At 47.7% G+C, this 18,135-nt stretch overlaps 1 protein-coding gene across 3 annotated transcripts; it reads left to right on the forward strand.

Moving 5' to 3' along the window:
- Nucleotides 1-229: 229 nt before the first annotated feature.
- kdm7aa (lysine (K)-specific demethylase 7Aa) lies at nt 230-18,096 on the forward strand. Of its 3 annotated transcripts, XM_047575388.1 has the most exons (19): nt 230-384; nt 6,022-6,107; nt 6,576-6,693; nt 7,149-7,309; nt 9,664-9,805; nt 10,069-10,255; nt 10,395-10,557; nt 13,009-13,096; nt 13,180-13,286; nt 13,372-13,463; nt 13,587-13,673; nt 14,056-14,301; nt 14,377-14,504; nt 14,603-14,757; nt 14,845-14,939; nt 15,061-15,263; nt 15,349-15,662; nt 15,757-15,801; nt 15,952-18,096. In XM_047575388.1, exons 1-19 carry the CDS (start codon nt 287-289, stop codon nt 15,987-15,989), a joined length of 2,553 nt encoding a protein of 850 aa, XP_047431344.1. In that variant the 5' UTR covers nt 230-286; the 3' UTR covers nt 15,990-18,096. The 3 variants fall into 3 exon arrangements, with proteins under 3 accessions (XP_047431344.1, XP_047431343.1, XP_047431345.1); XM_047575387.1 differs by having other exon boundaries at nt 15,757-18,096; XM_047575389.1 differs by lacking the exons at nt 230-384; nt 6,022-6,107; nt 6,576-6,693 and having other exon boundaries at nt 7,165-7,301; nt 15,757-18,096.
- Nucleotides 18,097-18,135: the final 39 nt, after the last annotated feature.

Below are 18,135 nucleotides of genomic sequence, written 5' to 3' on the forward strand. Positions count from 1 at the left end.
AATATTGCCAAGTATACACCCGAAATTATAACAATGACAAAATAACCTAAATAAAATACCATTATGTCATTCCTTTGTTGGAAAAAGTTTGTGTCTATTGTTGTTGTGCCTACACAACCAGATGGAAATGAACAATTTGGAAACTGACGTCAGAAGTGGGATTGCCTAGAAATGGCGGACTTCGTGTCGCCTCGGCTCCCCCCCCTTTCTGCTCTTCGGGTGTTTCCGGACGCTGGGTTAAATCCCCGCCCGCTTCATTCCTGCGTTGTTTGGGGACAGAAGGAAGATGGCGGCGGCCCCGCTGTACTGTGTCTGCCGGCAGCCCTACGATGTGAGCCGGTTTATGATCGAGTGCGACATCTGTAAGGACTGGTTTCACGGCAGGTACGTGGGCTACACACTCCTTAACGGACGCGTCTAAACGGAGACGACAAACACGGAATGTTTGTTCGGGAAAGGCGACGATTGTGCTAGCGGTGCCGATCGGTAGCTAAGTTAGCATGCTAACGGTAGCGGTGGGCGACGGGGGCTTTAAACCGTCTATTGACACGACTTTACGGGCGTTAAAAACCTCTTAAATCTACTTAATAATTCCGCGAAATTACTTCAAAACACACCACATGTACTTGCTTTTTATATATATGTTGATTCATTTTAACAAAATCCACAACAAATATAACCTAATAGCAAATAGTTGTTTTTTTTGTGTGTTTTTTTTTTTTTCTTTTAATCCGGCTACTACTACTACTAACGGCAGAGTCACGATGACACACACAAGCCTTCGTGTTTACTCTTTCTCGTGGGCGTTTCTTGTTTAAATACACAAGTTTAATCCCGGTTTCACTGTGATTTAAATGGACTGGGAGTCCGATGAAGGAGTCGGTGCGTTGAGTCCAGGCTCGGGAGTGTGGCTCAGGTTATTCAAGGTAACAGCACACAATATTTGAGTTGCACTTTAAACCTAATTCCCACAAAACTGCGCATCACAAACAACTAAAAACTCACAATTTATAGGTCATTTTAAATAGTTTTAAGTTTATATTTATTTGTAAGTCGTGACATTTAAAGCTTATTGTAATTATATTTATTTTTTGAGCGTGCTGTTGTTTGTTGTTGTTTATTTTTTAACAGCTTATTTATTGGTATTATTAACTGGAAAGCTGAAGGAGGCTGTTATGGCTCTTGATTGACAGCTTGAGAGATTTAAATCCCCCTTTTTTTGAGCAGAGGAGGCACATGGCATGGGACTCCTAGCGGTGGACGTGGGGATTATTTAAAGGTACCGGGCAGGAGGGTGCACGTCTGCTTATTTGTTTTCTCTAATTTCCTGTCTCAAGAAACTGATAATCACAAGTGAGCCATTGTTCTTGCAGATGACTTTCGTGATTCATTGCTGCGCGTGGGAGCCGGTTGTCAAACTCCCAACAGGAATTTTTGTATTGTTGTGCAACGCAACCCCTGTGGCCCTGTGTCTGTGCCTAAAAGTTCCTGCATTCGGTCGTAGTTAACTTCTGTTTTATTGTGGAAATCACGGCACAGTTTGAGGGGTCAGGATCAGTCTGCGCGGATTAACTGCAACGAGGCGGTTTAGTTAATTGATCTTGGTGATTTGAGCCACTGTGAAGTGGGTTGTAGTCCTATTCTAGAGATTTCAACATTGGGTACTGAAGGCAACCCACGACCAATATCTCTGCTTTTTAAATTTGTATCCACAGACTGACCTGAACAAATATAACAGATTTCCCTGTTTTCCGACCTCCTGAATCAGCTTGTGTGCTTGTGTGGGCGCCATCTCCACGGCAACTGTTTATGAACACAATAATCTAATCGTTTTTTTTTTTTTTTTTTGTTTTGCTCGTGTTGAAATGACGGAAGCCATTGCGTAACCGCATCGAGCGTGCTGCCAAAAAAGTTGGCAGCCAGAATTTGTGGCGCGTCAGAGCCAAAAAAAAAAAAAAAAAAAGGCTAGCTGTGTGTCATGTGCCAGCAAGAAAAAGGAACAAACGCTGGAGCTTCCCTCGATTGATGACTAATACACACGACGGAGCTCCAGAATCGGCCACATTTCCAGCCTCTTTCCCACGAGGCGGGCCAGAAGGAAAGGGATATTCTCTGGCTGTGGGTGATGGCACGCCGGTGGAGTGGAAAGGACAGGGGCTCAGGCTCCTGTTGTGTTGTGTTGTTAGTCAGTCGGTGTGGTAGTCGTCGTGTTTGTGCCCTCTCGCCGCCTCCGTTTCTGGAGAGCGTCCTGTTTTCCGTCACCTGTATCTCCCACGATATCAGTACACGCCGTTCTGTCCGTAACAGTGTGAGGAGCCTGTGCCGTTTATCAGTGTCAGACGGGTGAACAGTGACGTAGCTGTTCAGCAGAAATGTGTATTAGCCCTGACAATCTCATGTAGACTTTAATCTCATTTTACGCTATCCGCTTTATATATAGAGCAATACATCCATCAGCCACAACATTATGACCACTCACGGGAGAAGTAAACATCCCGACCGTCTTGTGACAGTTCAGTGTTTTACTGGGAAACTTTTGGACCTGGCATTCGTGTGGATGTTACTTAGACATGTAGCAAACATCTAGACCAGACCAGATACCCCAACCCCATAGAAATGACACTCCCAAAAGGCCCCCCCCAGTAACGGCATCCTGTTGCCAGACATCCCAGGACACCCTCACCCTGATGGAGGTCCGGGTTCTCACATTAGATACCTTCGCCCAAAGCATAAGGCTGTAAAGATAGATGGATAGTTGTTTCCAATGTTTCCTCGATGCCGAGGAGTTACATCCTCACCGTGGGACGTCCCAGTGTTTGAAATCCTCGGTGGGTCAGGTCAGATCACAGCGTAGGTGTCAGGTCCATCCGGTCGGCCCATTGTCTTGGTTTAAGGTATAGACAGTGGTGGTGGTGGTGGGGGGGGGGTTGATGATAGACCATGAGGGCTACGGGGACAGAGGGGATGATTGATGGGAGCTCCACCGAGCCAAGTTCAACGCGCCATCAGTCAATGTCGCGTAGAGTGCGAGCACGGCAAAGAGAGATGGATAGATCCTGCAGAGTGCCTTACGCGATGTGGATGGATGGACGACGGGAAGGAGACGTCTTTTTGTGTGTTGTTTTTTTTCACCGCCGCTCTCCATCACTGAGACTTCAGGTCGTCTGTTGGGACGTCTGATGCATCGATCTGTAAACCCTCGTAGCTCTTGTTAAAAGCCGTGTTTACATTCATCAGCGGCGCCGTCTCTTGGGGGGGGGGGGGCAGGGAAACTACATCAGTTTTTAGCTTAATCAATGTTGACCAAGCAGACCCTCGGGTATTGATCACCAGTCAGTTTGAATCATGACGTCAAAGACATGGTTCTGCCGTGCAGTTTGAAAGTTTAGAAATATAACTTCGTAAGGGGATTTCTCAACGGCTCAGATTTGCTGCCAGCAACACGCGTAGAAAGTTTTTTTTTTGGTCAAGTCGTGCGCAGAAAAATCTGCTCTTTTGCAATTTTGTGATGCGAGTTGCTTAAGAACGGGGCGTAGAGGGAGGACTGTGTGCACAAGCCGCTCGGTCTTTAGGTGAGTTCAGGCTGAGTTTACTTTGTCGGCTGATGTATTTCATCAGCAGACAGTCACAGGACTTTGTAGATTTTTTTTTTTTTTTTACTGGGGCTCTGGGGGGACGACCATGTTGAAGACATGTGTGAAAACAGAGCCCCGGCGCTGGGAGCCTGGAGGCAGCTCAACCTGCACCGAAAACAATTAAGTTGTTAAAACTCCCCTGACGCCCCATAAACAACAAAGTGATCCTCTTTTGTTGTCTGCAGAGAGGGCCTCGCCGTCTCCTTCGGGCTGCGACCACTGCGAGGATGTTGTGTTGTTTTTTTTTTTATGGCTAGTGAGGCCAAAATGACAGATCCCCATCCATCTGTCAGGCCTCAGCGGCTCTCGCTGCCGTCCAAGTCCGGCGCTGTTTATGTAATTGTGGCCGAGTGCGTTAGGAAAAGGGTCGGAGGAGTCAGGTGCTCCTCGGGGGTTAAATAAAGACGGCCAGGTGTGTTTAACCGCCCTCATCTCCTCCCTATCTCGGCCCCCTCTACCACCCATCCATTACGGATCTGCCAGCTCCCTAATGTAGGCGTGTCGCCCGCCCCATGCGGAGCGGTTATTTGGAGCTTAAAATAATGGCGATGCCCGCCTCCAGCCTTTGTGTTTCTGCGCTGATCACCGAGGACAATGAACCCCTCACAGTGCGCAGACTAATGAATAAGCCCTCTCAGTCACACAGGAAGGAGGCCCTCGATGAGAGGAAGCGGAGGGAGAGGGGCCGTCGATGGCGAGGGCTTCAGCCACACATCTCCTCTCATTCAGGATGTTTAGCTCAGTAATCTCCCGCGGTGCTGTCAGGGAGTTTGTTTTAGGACATGTTGGCTGTACTCTTTGTGACCTTACCTCATGTGATAACACTATCTCCTTACGGGTTAAGATGACGTAGGTTTTCCAAGCCACAAACCGTATGCACACTCGCCAGTTTTACGGTGATGCAACACATCGCCGGCCTCGAAACGAGGCAGGAAACGCTTCTCTCTCTCTCTCTCTCTCTCTCTCTCTCTCTCGGTCCACGCACCTTTTTCCTGCGCGCCTCGTCGGGTAGCAATCACCACAGGTGACATGTGCTGAGTCAGGGCTGGCCGAACGAGGCACAGTGCCCTCGTTTCCCCAACCGCGGCGACGTTACATAAAGCCGAGATGAGACGAGACGAGACGAGGACACCGGGGTCACCTCGGCTCAGCGCGCGCTCAGCGCGCGCTCCGCTCCGCTCTCGCGCGTCTCGGTGAACTTTTCGGGACGGCGGAGAGCTCCGTGACTCATGCTTTCCCCCCGGCGAACAGCCACATGTTTGAACAAAGATTCCTGATACGTGAGCTAGGGCCTCGGGGCACGGCCAAGCATCCAGCGCAGAGCGCTCATTGTTGATCATCCGCTCGCTCACGTGTAGGAGCACGGACGGCTTCTCTAGACACATTTGTTATTTTTTTAAAGGGGACGGCGTGGGCACAGACCCGCCGTGTCAAATCTTGTCGGCTTACTTTTCATAAAGAAGAAGAAGAAGCGTCTGCTGCACGAGTGACATATTTAGTCGTGCAGCTGCGGCAGATTAAATTGTGTGTGTGGTTGAACTAGTGAGAGAGGGAGCTACTGATTATATCCTGTTAGTGCACCAGGGCGACTGAGGCCAGCATTCACACCAGCTCACCACTTCCTGATGAGTTAATGGCCCTCGCTTTTATTTCCTTTACAGTTTCCTGCAATTCCTTGTACATCAAAGCTGATAGCACGCCCAGCAGCCCCGCCGCTCGGCCCCGTTTACGCTCCTTTACACCATGCGAACGCTAGTTCCTAACTTGGTGATGGTTAAATTGCATTAAATCTTTTTTTTTTTATATATATTTGTCTCCTCAGCCCTTTGCATGTTTTCTAAGTTGTCCACAGTCCAAGCTCTGTTGCTCGTCAGCCCGTGCTGCTCAGGAATGGAGCTCTGGTATGCGAGTGGAGGAATGCGAGTGCGCTGGTGCCTGTGGTTTGGCTGTTGCATGACAGTCAGGGGGTAGTTGCAGAGTCATCGGCTGCATTAGGTGGCGAATTCTGCGTGTTTTGCCCTGACGCGACCGCCCTGCGACGGTGCCAGATTCCCTCTGGTTTTCTAGGGATAGTTGCGGTCAATCAGGCCGTGTCAGGGTTTAGTGATGACGGCGCAACATTATCCAAACTGTCAGGGCCATGCTGCTGCTGGTGCTGGTGCTGTTGTTGTTGTTGTTGTTATTGCTCCCAGTGTTTAATGTGTTTTGATTTCCTGCATCTGTATTAAAAACGATTGCAGCCCCTGTTGTGCAATTGCAAAACAGTTTTACAGACCCAACGCGGACAAGGCTTTCTTCCAAACTTGTGCTGGATGTAATCCTACCTTTTTCTTTTTTTTAACCAACTTCATAAGCTTATAACTGTGTGTCTTTTGTCTCCTCGTAGCTGTGTACAGGTAGAAGAGCATCATGCTGTGGATATCGATGTTTACCACTGTCCCAACTGTGATGTCGTACACGGACCCTCCCTGAGTGAGTAATGCTCCCTCGTTAACGCTTCCTTCCCCTTCCGCCTCCGCCTGCCCTCAGTCGTGGCATGTACCTCATTTATCAGACGCCGTCCTCCGATGCTCCGTCTCCGCGTGTTGAACTGGTCCCAGGGGGGAAAAAGGGCCGGTCTCTGTAGTGTTAGTCCAGTCTGATTTCTTCTTTTTTTAAAGGGGAGTGGGGGGGGCTACCCTCCACGCGCCCCGAGGGCACACATTAACAGGATAATTGAATGGTGTTGTAAAACCCTCCACTTTGATTGGACAAGCCCCTCCATCTCCACCTCTTAGCGCGAGGAGTGAATTATTGTCCTTGTGACAAGTGATTGCAGTCTGCATAATTTGCCACGTTGTCGGGAAGGTCGGCCTCCGAGAGGGCGAAATAAGAACGAATCAAAACCCGCCGAACTCAAATGCGTTCGTTAATTCATTTCATTTACTTATTTTTCTGCAGTGAAAAAGCGCAACAACTGGCACAGACACGACTACACGGAGCCGGACGATGGGCTGAAGCCGGTGCAGGCGGGTACCTCAGTGTTTGTCAAGGAGCTCCAGAACAAGTCCTTCCCCAGGTGCGTATGAACACACAAGTCTAACCAGCTCGCCCGGTGACATGTTTTCCAGATAAACCGAAGAGAGTGTTTACTTTAGTTAGGGTTCGAGAAAACTCTTACTTTGTTTTCGCCAGAAAGGCTGTTGGATCCGTTTGGATTTTGAACTAATTGCCAAATTGCACGTTCCCTAATAAATAAAATAAATAAAGAATCTTAATGACTGCACCTTTGGGTGGTTTAAATAACTGAGGGCGTGTGGCTGAATGCCTGGAAAACACAGTCTTCTTCCACCTACTCCCACATCTAGAGACTTCTGCTGGAAAAAAAACTTTTTTATCCCTTTTCGAAATAAAAAATCCAAACAAACGTGGAGAAATTATGAAGCTTTTCCTGGTCCAGTCCTTTTTTAAGGGGTACGTGCATAAAAGCAGCAATAGATCAGTTCTTGAGCTTTGTTCTAATTTGATTTTCAGCGGCGAGGACATTCTCATACGGATGAAGGGCGAGCACGTGACGACCAGGTTCCTGGAGAGACACGGCTTCAACTACCCCATCGCGGTCACCGAGATGGAGGGCCTCGGCCTGAAGCTGCCTCCCCCCACGTTCTCCGTCAAAGACGTGGAGCGGTATGTGGGTAAGGACGCTTCATGATAAACAGCGGTGTTAAACAGTTGCCGTCGGGCTGGATCGAATTCACGCCGGCGCATTAGCGTCCGTCCCTCTGGGAAGGGAGCGGGCAGTCTGCTTTAAAAAGCTAATGAAACAACCCAACACCGGCCCCGGCTGAGTGGCTATTTCTGAGCAGGCGCCATCTGTGTGTCAATATGAGCGGGTTTCCAGGTTCATGGGGTTTTAACCCACTTATCGGGCATCAGGCGGAGGCTGAATGACTTCTAAATGAGTGACGGCTAAGCTTTCAGTGCCCTCTCCATGACCACTACTCTTCCTTACCGAAACAGCCTGCCACTTCCCGGCTCCGGTTACAAGCCCATTACCAAGCCCACCGGTGTTTTTTATCATTAAGTTCAGATTACAGACTCCCCCTCGCACTTTATCTCCCTCTCCCATGCCCTATTGAGCATTAAGCCACGGCACAGGTGTTGCGACCGGGGACCGGGTGTCGGGTTTCGTTTTTTCTTACGGTTGGAAGACAATGGGACGACTGGAGTGGGCGCTGGTGTCTTCTGTTGCTCGCTGGGAGCTCTCAGCAGTCGTGCAGCAAACTTGGTGTGTGGTCAAAGCTCGGTTGTCTGTGTTGTGGTTGTTGTGAGCGCGTCTTGTGCTTTGCATTTAGTTGCGCTGATGCTGAGAGGAGACCACACTGAGGTTCAGCCTCTGTAGTTTGTGCAAACCTTGCAGGAGAAGTTACAGAAGTTGCATTAGAATAAATAAACTCGAGCTCTGTGCAGCTTCCTACCTACTCGCCATTGGTTGTAGTCTTGGTGTCCAAGTGCAGTTTTCATCCCAAGGACCAGACAACATCTTTTGTTTCCCAGCACTTCTTTGATGCCCGTTCGGTCCTTGGAAGTTATTCCATCCCTCCCCCAGATGTCTGCTTTCTGCTCAGGATAATAAAACAATCGTACATTGTGAAACCCGGGTTTTAAAATCCAGCATCCCCACGGTTTTTAGCTGCCTCTACGGCAGATGTAACACATGCTGAATAAATGCTTTTGTCTGTGGAAATGTTGCATTTAAAGGTTGGTTTTGGCTCTGGGCAAATAGGAGACATCTGTGTGGACTGCGTGAAAACACATTTAAGGCTGCAATTTAGGGAACAAACGCTTTTTTTTTTTTTTTTGTTCCACCCCTCATGTGTGGAAAGGCTTTCTCCTTTGTCCTAAAAATGTTTAACATTTAAATACGAACGCCTTTTCATATTTAGGGTTGAATTTTACATCCTCTCGCTCCATTAATGGATAATTTATGATTAAATCGCTCTCTGAACTGATTGAAATGAAACGTTTCTGTTTTCAAGTGTTGACAGAGACGCATTTCCAGACGTTACCTTAATTAATGAGCTCTTTAGCGTCACTCTGTGCTGTAATGCATCACCGTGGGAGTGGGTGAACACCGAGTGGGGCTGCTTGAGCTGTTAGATCGTGGGCATTTTATTTAGAAAAGGAAAAAAAAAAAAACTGTGGTTTCAGTGGAGCTGGTGTTTGAGCTTCAGAGCAGCTTTTGTCTCCGGCTGTGTGACCGACTGCCTTTACTCCAGCTGTTCTCTGTCATCAGACGCTGGCCAGCTGGGCCTTCAGAGGTGGCTGCGAGTGCAAGTGTATGTTTGTGTGGGTGGGAGGGCTGAGGGGAGAACATGCAAGGGAGGCAATAAAAAAAAAAAAAAGGTGTTTGTGTCGGGGGGGGATACAACAACCAGCTGTCTCGCTTGGTGCACACACTGCACCCCGACTCGACTTCCGGCGTGTCGCTCGGGTGTGATTTGTAGTGTCCCAACTGTCAGCTGTTTGCTACGAGTTTCTGTTTTCACTTCTTCTTTTTTTTTTTTTTTTTACTGTCTTCGGCATCTGCTTTCTGTCTCACACGCGCACGTAATATTAGGTACACGAGTGAAAACAACTTATTCCTTATAAATATAAGTTTCGCTTAAGATATCTTTAGTGCGGGGCTGTGTACCTGATGAACTGGCGAGCGAGTGCAAACACAAATGCGGCTTTAGCCTCTGTTTCTCTATATGTTCGAGGCCTCCCACGCACGCATCAGCATTAAACTGCAGCCCTCCGCCCACTCCTCCGCGTCCTCTGGGACTGGTGGTCTGGTGGACAGACTGACAGATTGTCTCGCTCGAGTCCTCTAACCACCCCCTCCCCACGCTGCCATTTTTATCGATGCCAGTTTCTCTTCAGTGCTCGTTCTCTTCACACGCCCCCCCGTAAACCCCCCTTCGCCCACTCAAAGGCCAATTTTAAAAAAATAAATAAATAATAATAATTTGACGATGCACAAACTAAACCTTCTGCTTCCGTCCAGGCGGCGACAAAATCATCGACGTGATAGACGTGGCGCGGCAGGCGGACAGCAAGATGAAGCTCACCGACTTCATCAAGTATTTCACCAAACCCCATCGACCCAAAGTCCTCAACCTCATCAGCCTGGAGTTCTCTGACACCAAGTAAGATATGCTGCCGTATTATTCACTCTAATGGCTAAAGGAAGTGTAGAAAACACGTCTTTAATCTTTTTTTCTCGGTCATACAAGTTCACTTTATTCCTTTATAATCTGAAAGAATGTGATTAACAATAACTTTTTAATCAAAACGTTCATTTCTGACCAATTCCAGTCAATAAAAGTTTGTTAAATAAGCTAATTTTTCTTAGTTTGACCTGTTTTTAGCTTGGCATGTTTGATGACTTATTTACTTCAATGACCTGCAGGATGTCAGAGTTGGTGGAGGTCCCTGACGTGGCTAAGAAGATGTCCTGGGTGGAGAACTACTGGCCGGACGACTCTTTCTTCCCCAAGCCCTTCGTCCAGAAGTACTGCCTTATGGGAGTCAAGGAGAGCTACACAGATTTCCACATAGACTTCGGAGGCACCTCCGTCTGGTATCACGTTCTCTGGGTAAGAGTGCGCATTAAATAAAACTACTTACGTGTTGTTTTATCCAGCCCGTGATTACATTAACTGCATCACCTCGGCTGCCAGGTCTGAAAGTTTACCAGGGGGTTTAAGGCTGCACCTTTTTGCTTCTGCTTCGCAGGGTGAGAAGGTCTTCTACTTGATCAAGCCCACTCCTGTCAACCTTGCACTATATGAGGCATGGAGCTCCTCGCCCAATCAGAGTGAAGTGTTCTTCGGGGACAAAGTGGATAAGTGCTACAAGTGCATCGTACCCCAGGGAACCACCCTGCTCATCCCCACAGGTCTGAAACGTCTCTGAGTGTATTTATAATGGGTTACAGAAGGAATCCTTCAGCGCCGTTAAATAAGAAAAGTATTAGCCCTTAACGATAACCATGCACGCGACTGATCTGGTCGGTTGGAATAAATGCGTTCTCTCATGTTTGCACCACACAGATGTTTTAATCATCTTCTTCTACTGAATGGATTCAGTGTTGACAGTAATGTCGGGGAACGACTTCTTCTCCCGCCGTAAATCTGTCAGATTTGACACCGAGCAGAACCGCTGTCAGGAAAAAGCTCAATCCTGATTAATGTTCATGGGCACGTGGATGTAAATTATAGGATTATTTTATTTAGAATGGTTGAGTTTGAATGATTCAGTCGTGTTATAGCAACGTGTTTCATGTTAACGTAGCCACTGCGACACGTCTTTATAACTTTATAGTTTTTATCAGTGATCTCTAAAAACGTCGTAAAGGCTGGTGGGTAGATCTGCTTAGTTAAACTCTCCTTACTGCTTCTAATGTGTGTTTTTAAGTTCTCTAGTCCACTAAAAAACAAAATTATTAGACTGCATATGTCCCACAGTGTCTCACTAGTCCGTGACGGTTGAATTGAGTACAATGAGCGAGACTCAGATCTCTAGGATTGGCTGATTAGCTGAACAAGATAAGATAAAGTGATGAAAGTATATTAGGTTAATATGTCACACAGAACGCTCTTCTAATCTGAACATTAAAATCCATCATTCAGTTTGTTTACATGCACGTGGGGGGAAAAAAAAATAAATATTGCCTTAATCCGACTTTAACTGGACAATTTAAGTCTATGTAAACACGTTACTCAAGTTCTCCTCATCCGATTAAGACGCCCAGATAATGCAACTGGAAATCGATTTTCCTCGGCATGTATACACCGTAATTGGACTTTAACTAGACAACGCGTGTGCGCACACATTCAAACCTGGTCTCAGAAGAAGAAGGTAAACGGAGCCGGTAGAAGAACCACCTGATCTTTGTTGCAATTGTTGTTTGAAAGCTGGTCTCCTGCATGAACGACAGTCGTTTATTATATGACGTAATAGGTCAGCTGGAAATCGGGCCATATTAACCCACTGACTAGACGCATATCGCCACCTAGTGTGGACGAGGAGGACGACATGTTCCTGTCAGTTATTCGATTTTCTCCGTTGCGTATAAACTGGGACGAGAGCTGCATTCAGAAATGCTGTTTCTCAACAACGACATCTGGAAATGATAAACTGATCAGTGTGATTCAGGAGACAGCGCTATGGTTTGAAGCTCTTCCTACTCTCCGAGCCTCACAGGCAGCAGCAGCAGCAGCAGCTCTTCCAGACTTATTTCCTGTACCTTATATGCCAGCTGGCTTTTTGGTCCAGACGCAGGCGTCACGAGGTGACGTCAGAGTCGGCCTTTGCCGCTGGTGCTTCTTAGAATTTCTCTCGGTGCGCCCGTTACCTTAACTTTAATTCATACTAAACTCCTCTATCCCGAGATGAACCTCCGTCTGGTTCTTAGGTCTGAGTTGGAGTGACAGCTTTAACAGCGTCCCAAAAAAAACAAGCTAACCGGCATTAACGCAGCCTGTGCGGACGACGGTCGATGTTTTCCAAGCACAACAACCCGCAGACACGCCGCCATTTGTGTCACTAATGCTTCGTGCCACCTTTGCTGACCTGTTTGTTTTTTTTTTTTTTTCACATGCACTCAGATGTTAAAATAATCATGCTTCTCATGGCGGCTGCCAGGAAAATACAGGCCTGCTGAAGGTCCTCTGTTATTGCCAGGGAAAATAACAGAGAGGGAATTTCTTCCTGAGCAACAACCCAAACAGTCCTTAATGATCATAATCACAAAGGGAAAAATGAGGAGTGTCAGAGTCTTAAAGAGTAAATACGTTAATAAGAAGTTAGAAATATGTTTTAACGTGATGTGCCGTCTTCCACCGAAGCGAAGTGATTGTCTCCAGTCGTGCAATTGTCCATCCATCAGTCTCTCAATGGACTTTTTAAGCTGATAGAGTCCCTTTGCCTCATTCAGACGGACAAAGCTCAGTTCAGCCCGTCAACCGCTGGACGTCTTCAGTCTTGCAGCGTTGTGAAAGGGAGCTTTTTGGCAGAAAAGGGTGCGAAGAGGTGGGGAATTAAGTGGGGGTCAGAGAGCACAGTAGGTCAGTCAAGCAGAGCATTATCAGGCCTGTCTATCAGCGTTACGACAAACCCCCTCCAGGCTCTGCTCCCCCCCTCCGCTTTGTGCTGCGTTTATCTGAGGTGGAAGCCTTTATTTTAACAGACAACCTTATCTCCCGCTGCGTGGGACGAGGAGAAGTTCGTTGCGGGAGAGAAAAACTTAAAAACTGACTCGTGCAAACCTTCACTAACTCACAAGACTCACTTGGCTTTTCCTGCTTCAAAGGGGTTTTAATAAACTGTGCTCTGCTGCCCCCTGCAGGCTGGATCCACGGCGTTCTCACCTCTCAGGATTGCATGGCTTTTGGAGGGAACTTCCTTCACAACCTCAATATTGGCATGCAGCTCAGGTAAACTGCTCGGATGATGTCTTAATTATGTGTTTTTAAACTTCTGGAAACTTAATTTTATCTTTCTGTCTTTCGCGCTGCAGGTGTTATGAAATGGAGCGCCGCCTGAAAACCCCAGACCTCTTCAAGTTTCCTTACTTCGAGGCCATCTGTTGGTACGTGGCCAAGAACCTCCTGGAAACGCTAAAAGGTGAGAAAGATTCGAAGCCAAAGCTGTTTTGTTTTTAGTCGCTTTTCTGTTGTTTTTTTGGTGACACTTCTTTTGATCTATGCAGAGCTACGTGAGGACAACTGTCCCCCGCCGACCTACCTAGTGGACGGAGTCAAGGCTTTAATTAGTGCACTGAGGACTTGGTTGAAAAGAGAGGTGAGCGTTGTTGGCTGAGGTCTGAGATGTCTGGAGCGGACGTGGCTGGTTTGGTTCTCATCTCGTGCCGCACAACGGAGCGTCTGTTCACTACTTCTCTCCTGTTTGAATGTGGCGTTGCAGGTGACTGAGCCCACCAGTGAGGTACCGGACCATATCAGGCCTAACCATCTCATTAAAGAGCTGACCAAGGAAATCCGCTACCTGGAGGTAAGAGAGGAGGAGGAGGAGGAGGCAGTCAGACCTTTTAAACACTGAAAGAGAAGCTGAGTCCCTGCCCTGGTGCTGGTTATAGATGTCATCTGCAGCTTGTCTTTTAAGCTTGGAACATCTGAATATTCTTTTACTTTATTTATCACAACTCTTGGCTCATATTCAACAAGAAATATTACATTATTTTCAGTAAACGTGCACCTTTTTGTGCATTTGCTAGTGTTTTGTAATATCTAAGATTCCATGACCCCTCCTGCAGTACCTCTGCAGGACCACCGAGGGGCCGCGGACCCCTTGTTAAAGACCTAGACGTTTTATTCTCACCTTCTTGGTTAATTACTGGCCTCGGTCAACGCTTGACCTCGTGCTGTGTTTGCAGGAGGAGCCAGTGGGTGGTAGCAAGCCAGTGAAACCTCAGGGATGCGTCGCGCCGTCCGGGTCGAACGGCTGCCCGGCCACTCGCTCCACGCTGGAGAGGCTGTGCCAGGCGCGGCGGGCGCGGAGGGCGGCCAGGCGGCTGAGGGAGCAGCAGCGGCACGCCCCCAAGTTACCCTCCAACCTGGACATCTTAGAGCAGCACACCAGGGAGGTGCTGAAGAGGCTGGAGGTGGGCCCGCTGGATGAGGTGAGCATCAAGGACCAAAAAAAATAGATAAAAAAGGTGGAAACCGGTTTACTGACCCTGATCTCATTCCACCAGGATCCGGCGTTTTGTGCCAAGGTTCATGGGAAGCTCAACAAAGTGTCAACGGCGTCGGCGGCAGCGGCTGCGGAGTCTTTAGAGGACAACCACCTACGGCTAATGCTGGTCAACGGCAGGATCATCAGGTGAGACGAGAGTCAAATCAAACTTTATTTATACAAAATGCACAGCAAAGTGCGTCACCAGTTAAAGTAATAAACGTTTTCTGTGTTTGTGCGAGCAGAGATTTGAGGCGGCCGGGGAGCAGCCCGGTAAAAACGGAGGGCGAACAGTCGTCTGTCGGCAAAGGCCCACCAAAGAGCTGTGTGGACGTGAAGGCGGAGAGGACGCACGAGAGTCGAGAGCAGCACAGCACGGACGAGAAGGCCGCACTCCTCAGTGAGTGTCCTCCACCTCTTGGGAGACTGAACGCGTGGATTCGTTGCCTTTTAGCTGACGATCATGTGCCACTTTGTGTGTCGCCAGGGGGTCTGGAGAGGGTGACGACCGAACTCAGGGAAGAAGTCTCAGGACACTCGAGTGTGTCGGACGTGGAGTCGGACAGCGACTCTCCCACAGAGGTAAACGATGAGCATGAAGCTTCTCCTTAGCCGCTACTTGAGTCTGTTTTAGTATAAAGTGCATCATCTCTAATAAAATTATAAATACATCTACATTAACACATTCCTTTAAAAATTGTAGCGCAAAGCGTCCTCGTCGTCATCCTCTTCTTCTGACGAGGATTCAGAGAGCTCCCAGGATGATGATGACGACGACGACGATGATGACGAGGAGGAGCAGGAAGAGGAGGAGAGGGGCTCGTCTCAGCAGACAAGCTCAGGGCACACCATAGATCTGGACCAGTCCGGCCAGAAACTCAGGCACAAACACAAACCACTCAAACGGTGAGAAGAGCGCAAAGAGATTTAATCTTTGACGTAGGTCGGACGTCGAGTTAACGTCCTTTTTTTTTCTGCCTCCTCCTTCCAGAGAACGTCCTACCTCACCCAGCACAGAAGAGGCCATTCAGGGGATGCTGTCCATGGCTGGTCTGCTGTGCTCCTCCAAACCAGAGAAGGAGGCCTCCTCCCAGGAGCCCTGGTGGTCCAGCCACAGCCAGTGCTCGCCGCGGCGGCTGCAGGGGGACAAGAGCCCGATGGACAGCCAGGGCAACAGCAGCAGCGAGGCCTGGGACAATCAGGAGACGGACTACCAGTACTGTGACCCCTCGATGTCTCCGCCGCTGCACCCGTCCAAGAGGCACGCCCCCAACCCCCCGCCCATCAGCAATCAGGCCACGAAAGGTCCGCGCTCTTACTTCGCTTGTCATCCGACTAAATTCACCGTTCAGAAGTTTTGTTCCCGATTTATAAAACTTTTCTTTTTTTTATTTCTCAGGTAAACGGCCCAAAAAAGGAATGGCTACAGCCAAGCAAAGACTGGGTAAGATCCTGAAACTCAACAGACACAGTCGCGTCTTTGTGTAACACTCCCCGACGGCAAAAAAAAAAAAAAAAGGGTTTATTCCCTGATTCCTGAACAGAGGAACGAGAAAAAAACAAAACAAAAAACAATTTGTGCATTTGTTACCAGACACTTTGAAGAAACTGGGGGCCGAGGAAATAAAATGAAAAAGAAAAGAAGACGACACTGCCCGGAGACGACGGCGGTGGCGGCGGCTCGCGTTAAAGCTCACTGTGCATGCTTAGGAGACAGGGTATCGGCTTAGACATGAGCGAGTGCACGACTTCACTACAAGCACACTAAGAACAACAAAAACAAAAACAGAGAGAGGGGGAGCGGCAGGAAGTGGAGAGGACGACGCGGTTCGAGTTTGGAGGTCGACCAGATTTTTTTTTTTTTTTACTTCCTCCGGTGCCCGGTGACGTCTGCATCCCATTTTATTTCCTCTCCGCCGAAACGCACTCCAGCCTCCGACCTTCACTCGCTCCATGGACGAACCGATGGAGGAGCTGTCGTCTCCTCCTGTGCCCCCACCCCATCCCCCACAGAGAAAGATAGAAAGGAGGGAGGAAATGCGGTGCTAAAACAAGAAGAAGAAGAAGAGGAGGAGGAGGATGTGGTGGAACTGAAATTTCAAAATGGTGCTTATTGTTTGTACTTTTCTCCACTCATGCTTCTCACACCCCCCCAAGTTTCCCTTTTTATCTCAATCACACCAGCAATAATGACTTTGAGGAGAGGAGAGGTGAGAGGAGAGAGGGGGGGCGGCGCTATTTCTTCTTCTTTTTCTGCCGTCTCGTTTCTCTGAGCGGCGACGGCGAAACAGGAAGTAGTAGCTCGGGGCGCCGCCTCCCCCGTGAATCTCGATAGGAATTTTTACGAGTCGACTCGAAGCGGCTCGCTTAATTTATTTGTGATGTTTTCATTTTTATTATTTTTATTTTTTTTCGTTTTGTTTTGTATGTGTTATTTTTATGGATTCTGAATGATGTATTTATTAATTGAAAGAGGTAATGATTTTATTATATTTTGACCCTGAAGCCTCAGCTATTCTGAGCGTTTCCTGTTTATAGGTGGGGTTTGTATCTTTAACACATACTTTCCTTTTTTTCGTTCGTTTGTTTTTTGTAAATGTGGATGTTCTAGAGTTCATGTGATTCATCTGTTGAGTAGCAGTTTACCTACAAATCTTTCTTCTGTCCTCACAAGTCTTTTTTTCCCCTCCCTCTTTCTTTCCCCTCCCCGGTTGAATAGAGTGTTTATTCTCCTTTCTCCCTGTAGCCAGACGTTGGGCTACGTGCGAATAGAGACTAGGTTAGGGTTAAGAAACTTTCCACACCAGAGCGTTCTCAACTAGTGCCACTTACCATTTAGCAAAAAAAAAAAAAAAAAAAACAAGTATTCTGAGCCACTGTGGTCCATCCAAAGTATTCAGAGGTCAACGATTTGGTAAATGGGATGAGTGACGTTTACTTTCTTATATTTTTAAAAAAAAAAGAAAAAAAAGACCAGTGCTGATGTGAGATGTGTGTTTTTGTTTTGCTTCGGGGTGCGCAGTTCTTCACTCTCAGGGAATGATGCCATGGACATAACCTTCGATCAACCACCAGCCACATCATGGATGCAGAAAGGATGTGCTCTCAAGACTTTCAGAATCGCCTCACGCTTCAGAGACGCCGAGGGAATCGTTCGTTCCTCTCACTTCTCCGCGGTCGTTAAAGGAGTCGCCCGCGCTTCGGCGTTTCGCCGTCGGTCGTCGTATCTCTTCCTGCTGTAAGATTCGGTGTTGTCCCCGCTGCCTCCCGACGCGCGTTCGGCTCAGTGTTAACGCAGAAGACGCCCCTCAAACACTTCGCTCGCGTAGACGACGCCCAAGTAGCTTTAAGAACCGCGCTTTGGAAGCTTTGCTCAGGTTGTGACCTGCGAGGTGTTAAAAACAAATATTCCTAACTCAAAGAACCGATTTCCCTTCTTTTTTCCTCTTACACTACACTTTAAACTCTTTGCATGTCATTTAAAAACACAAAGTGGCCCGCAGGCAGGGTTTGTGCTGTAGTATTCACCGTGCAGGATCTGTCCCTCGTTTTCCTTCTTTTTTTTTTCTCCTCTTTGCATTTGTGTTGTGATGTTTTTTTTTTCCTTCTTCTCTCCCCCTGATTTAAATGGCTTATAATTTTAAATATACAAACACTGGCTAACTGTGACACTGTTAATGCGTTGCATTTTGTTTCTGCATTTCAAAAATTGCGTGTAAATAAAACTAATGAAATAATATATTGGTATTTTGTCAAATTCAGTCGGAATTAACAGTTA

The sequence above is a fragment of the Mugil cephalus genome, chromosome 22 (assembly GCF_022458985.1).
Source record: "Mugil cephalus isolate CIBA_MC_2020 chromosome 22, CIBA_Mcephalus_1.1, whole genome shotgun sequence".
Taxonomy (NCBI): Eukaryota; Metazoa; Chordata; class Actinopteri; order Mugiliformes; family Mugilidae; genus Mugil; species Mugil cephalus.

Excerpts from the sequence above, each read along its gene's own strand:
- kdm7aa (XM_047575387.1), top strand. The coding sequence starts at position 287 with ATGGCGGCGGCCCCGCTGTACTGTGTCTGCCGGCAGCCCTACGATGTG. Across the intron at positions 6,108-6,575 it reads CGTACACGGACCCTCCCTGA|TGAAAAAGCGCAACAACTGG; the intron begins GTGAGTAATGCT and ends ATTTTTCTGCAG. Across the intron at positions 6,694-7,148 it reads CAGAACAAGTCCTTCCCCAG|CGGCGAGGACATTCTCATAC; the intron begins GTGCGTATGAAC and ends TTTGATTTTCAG.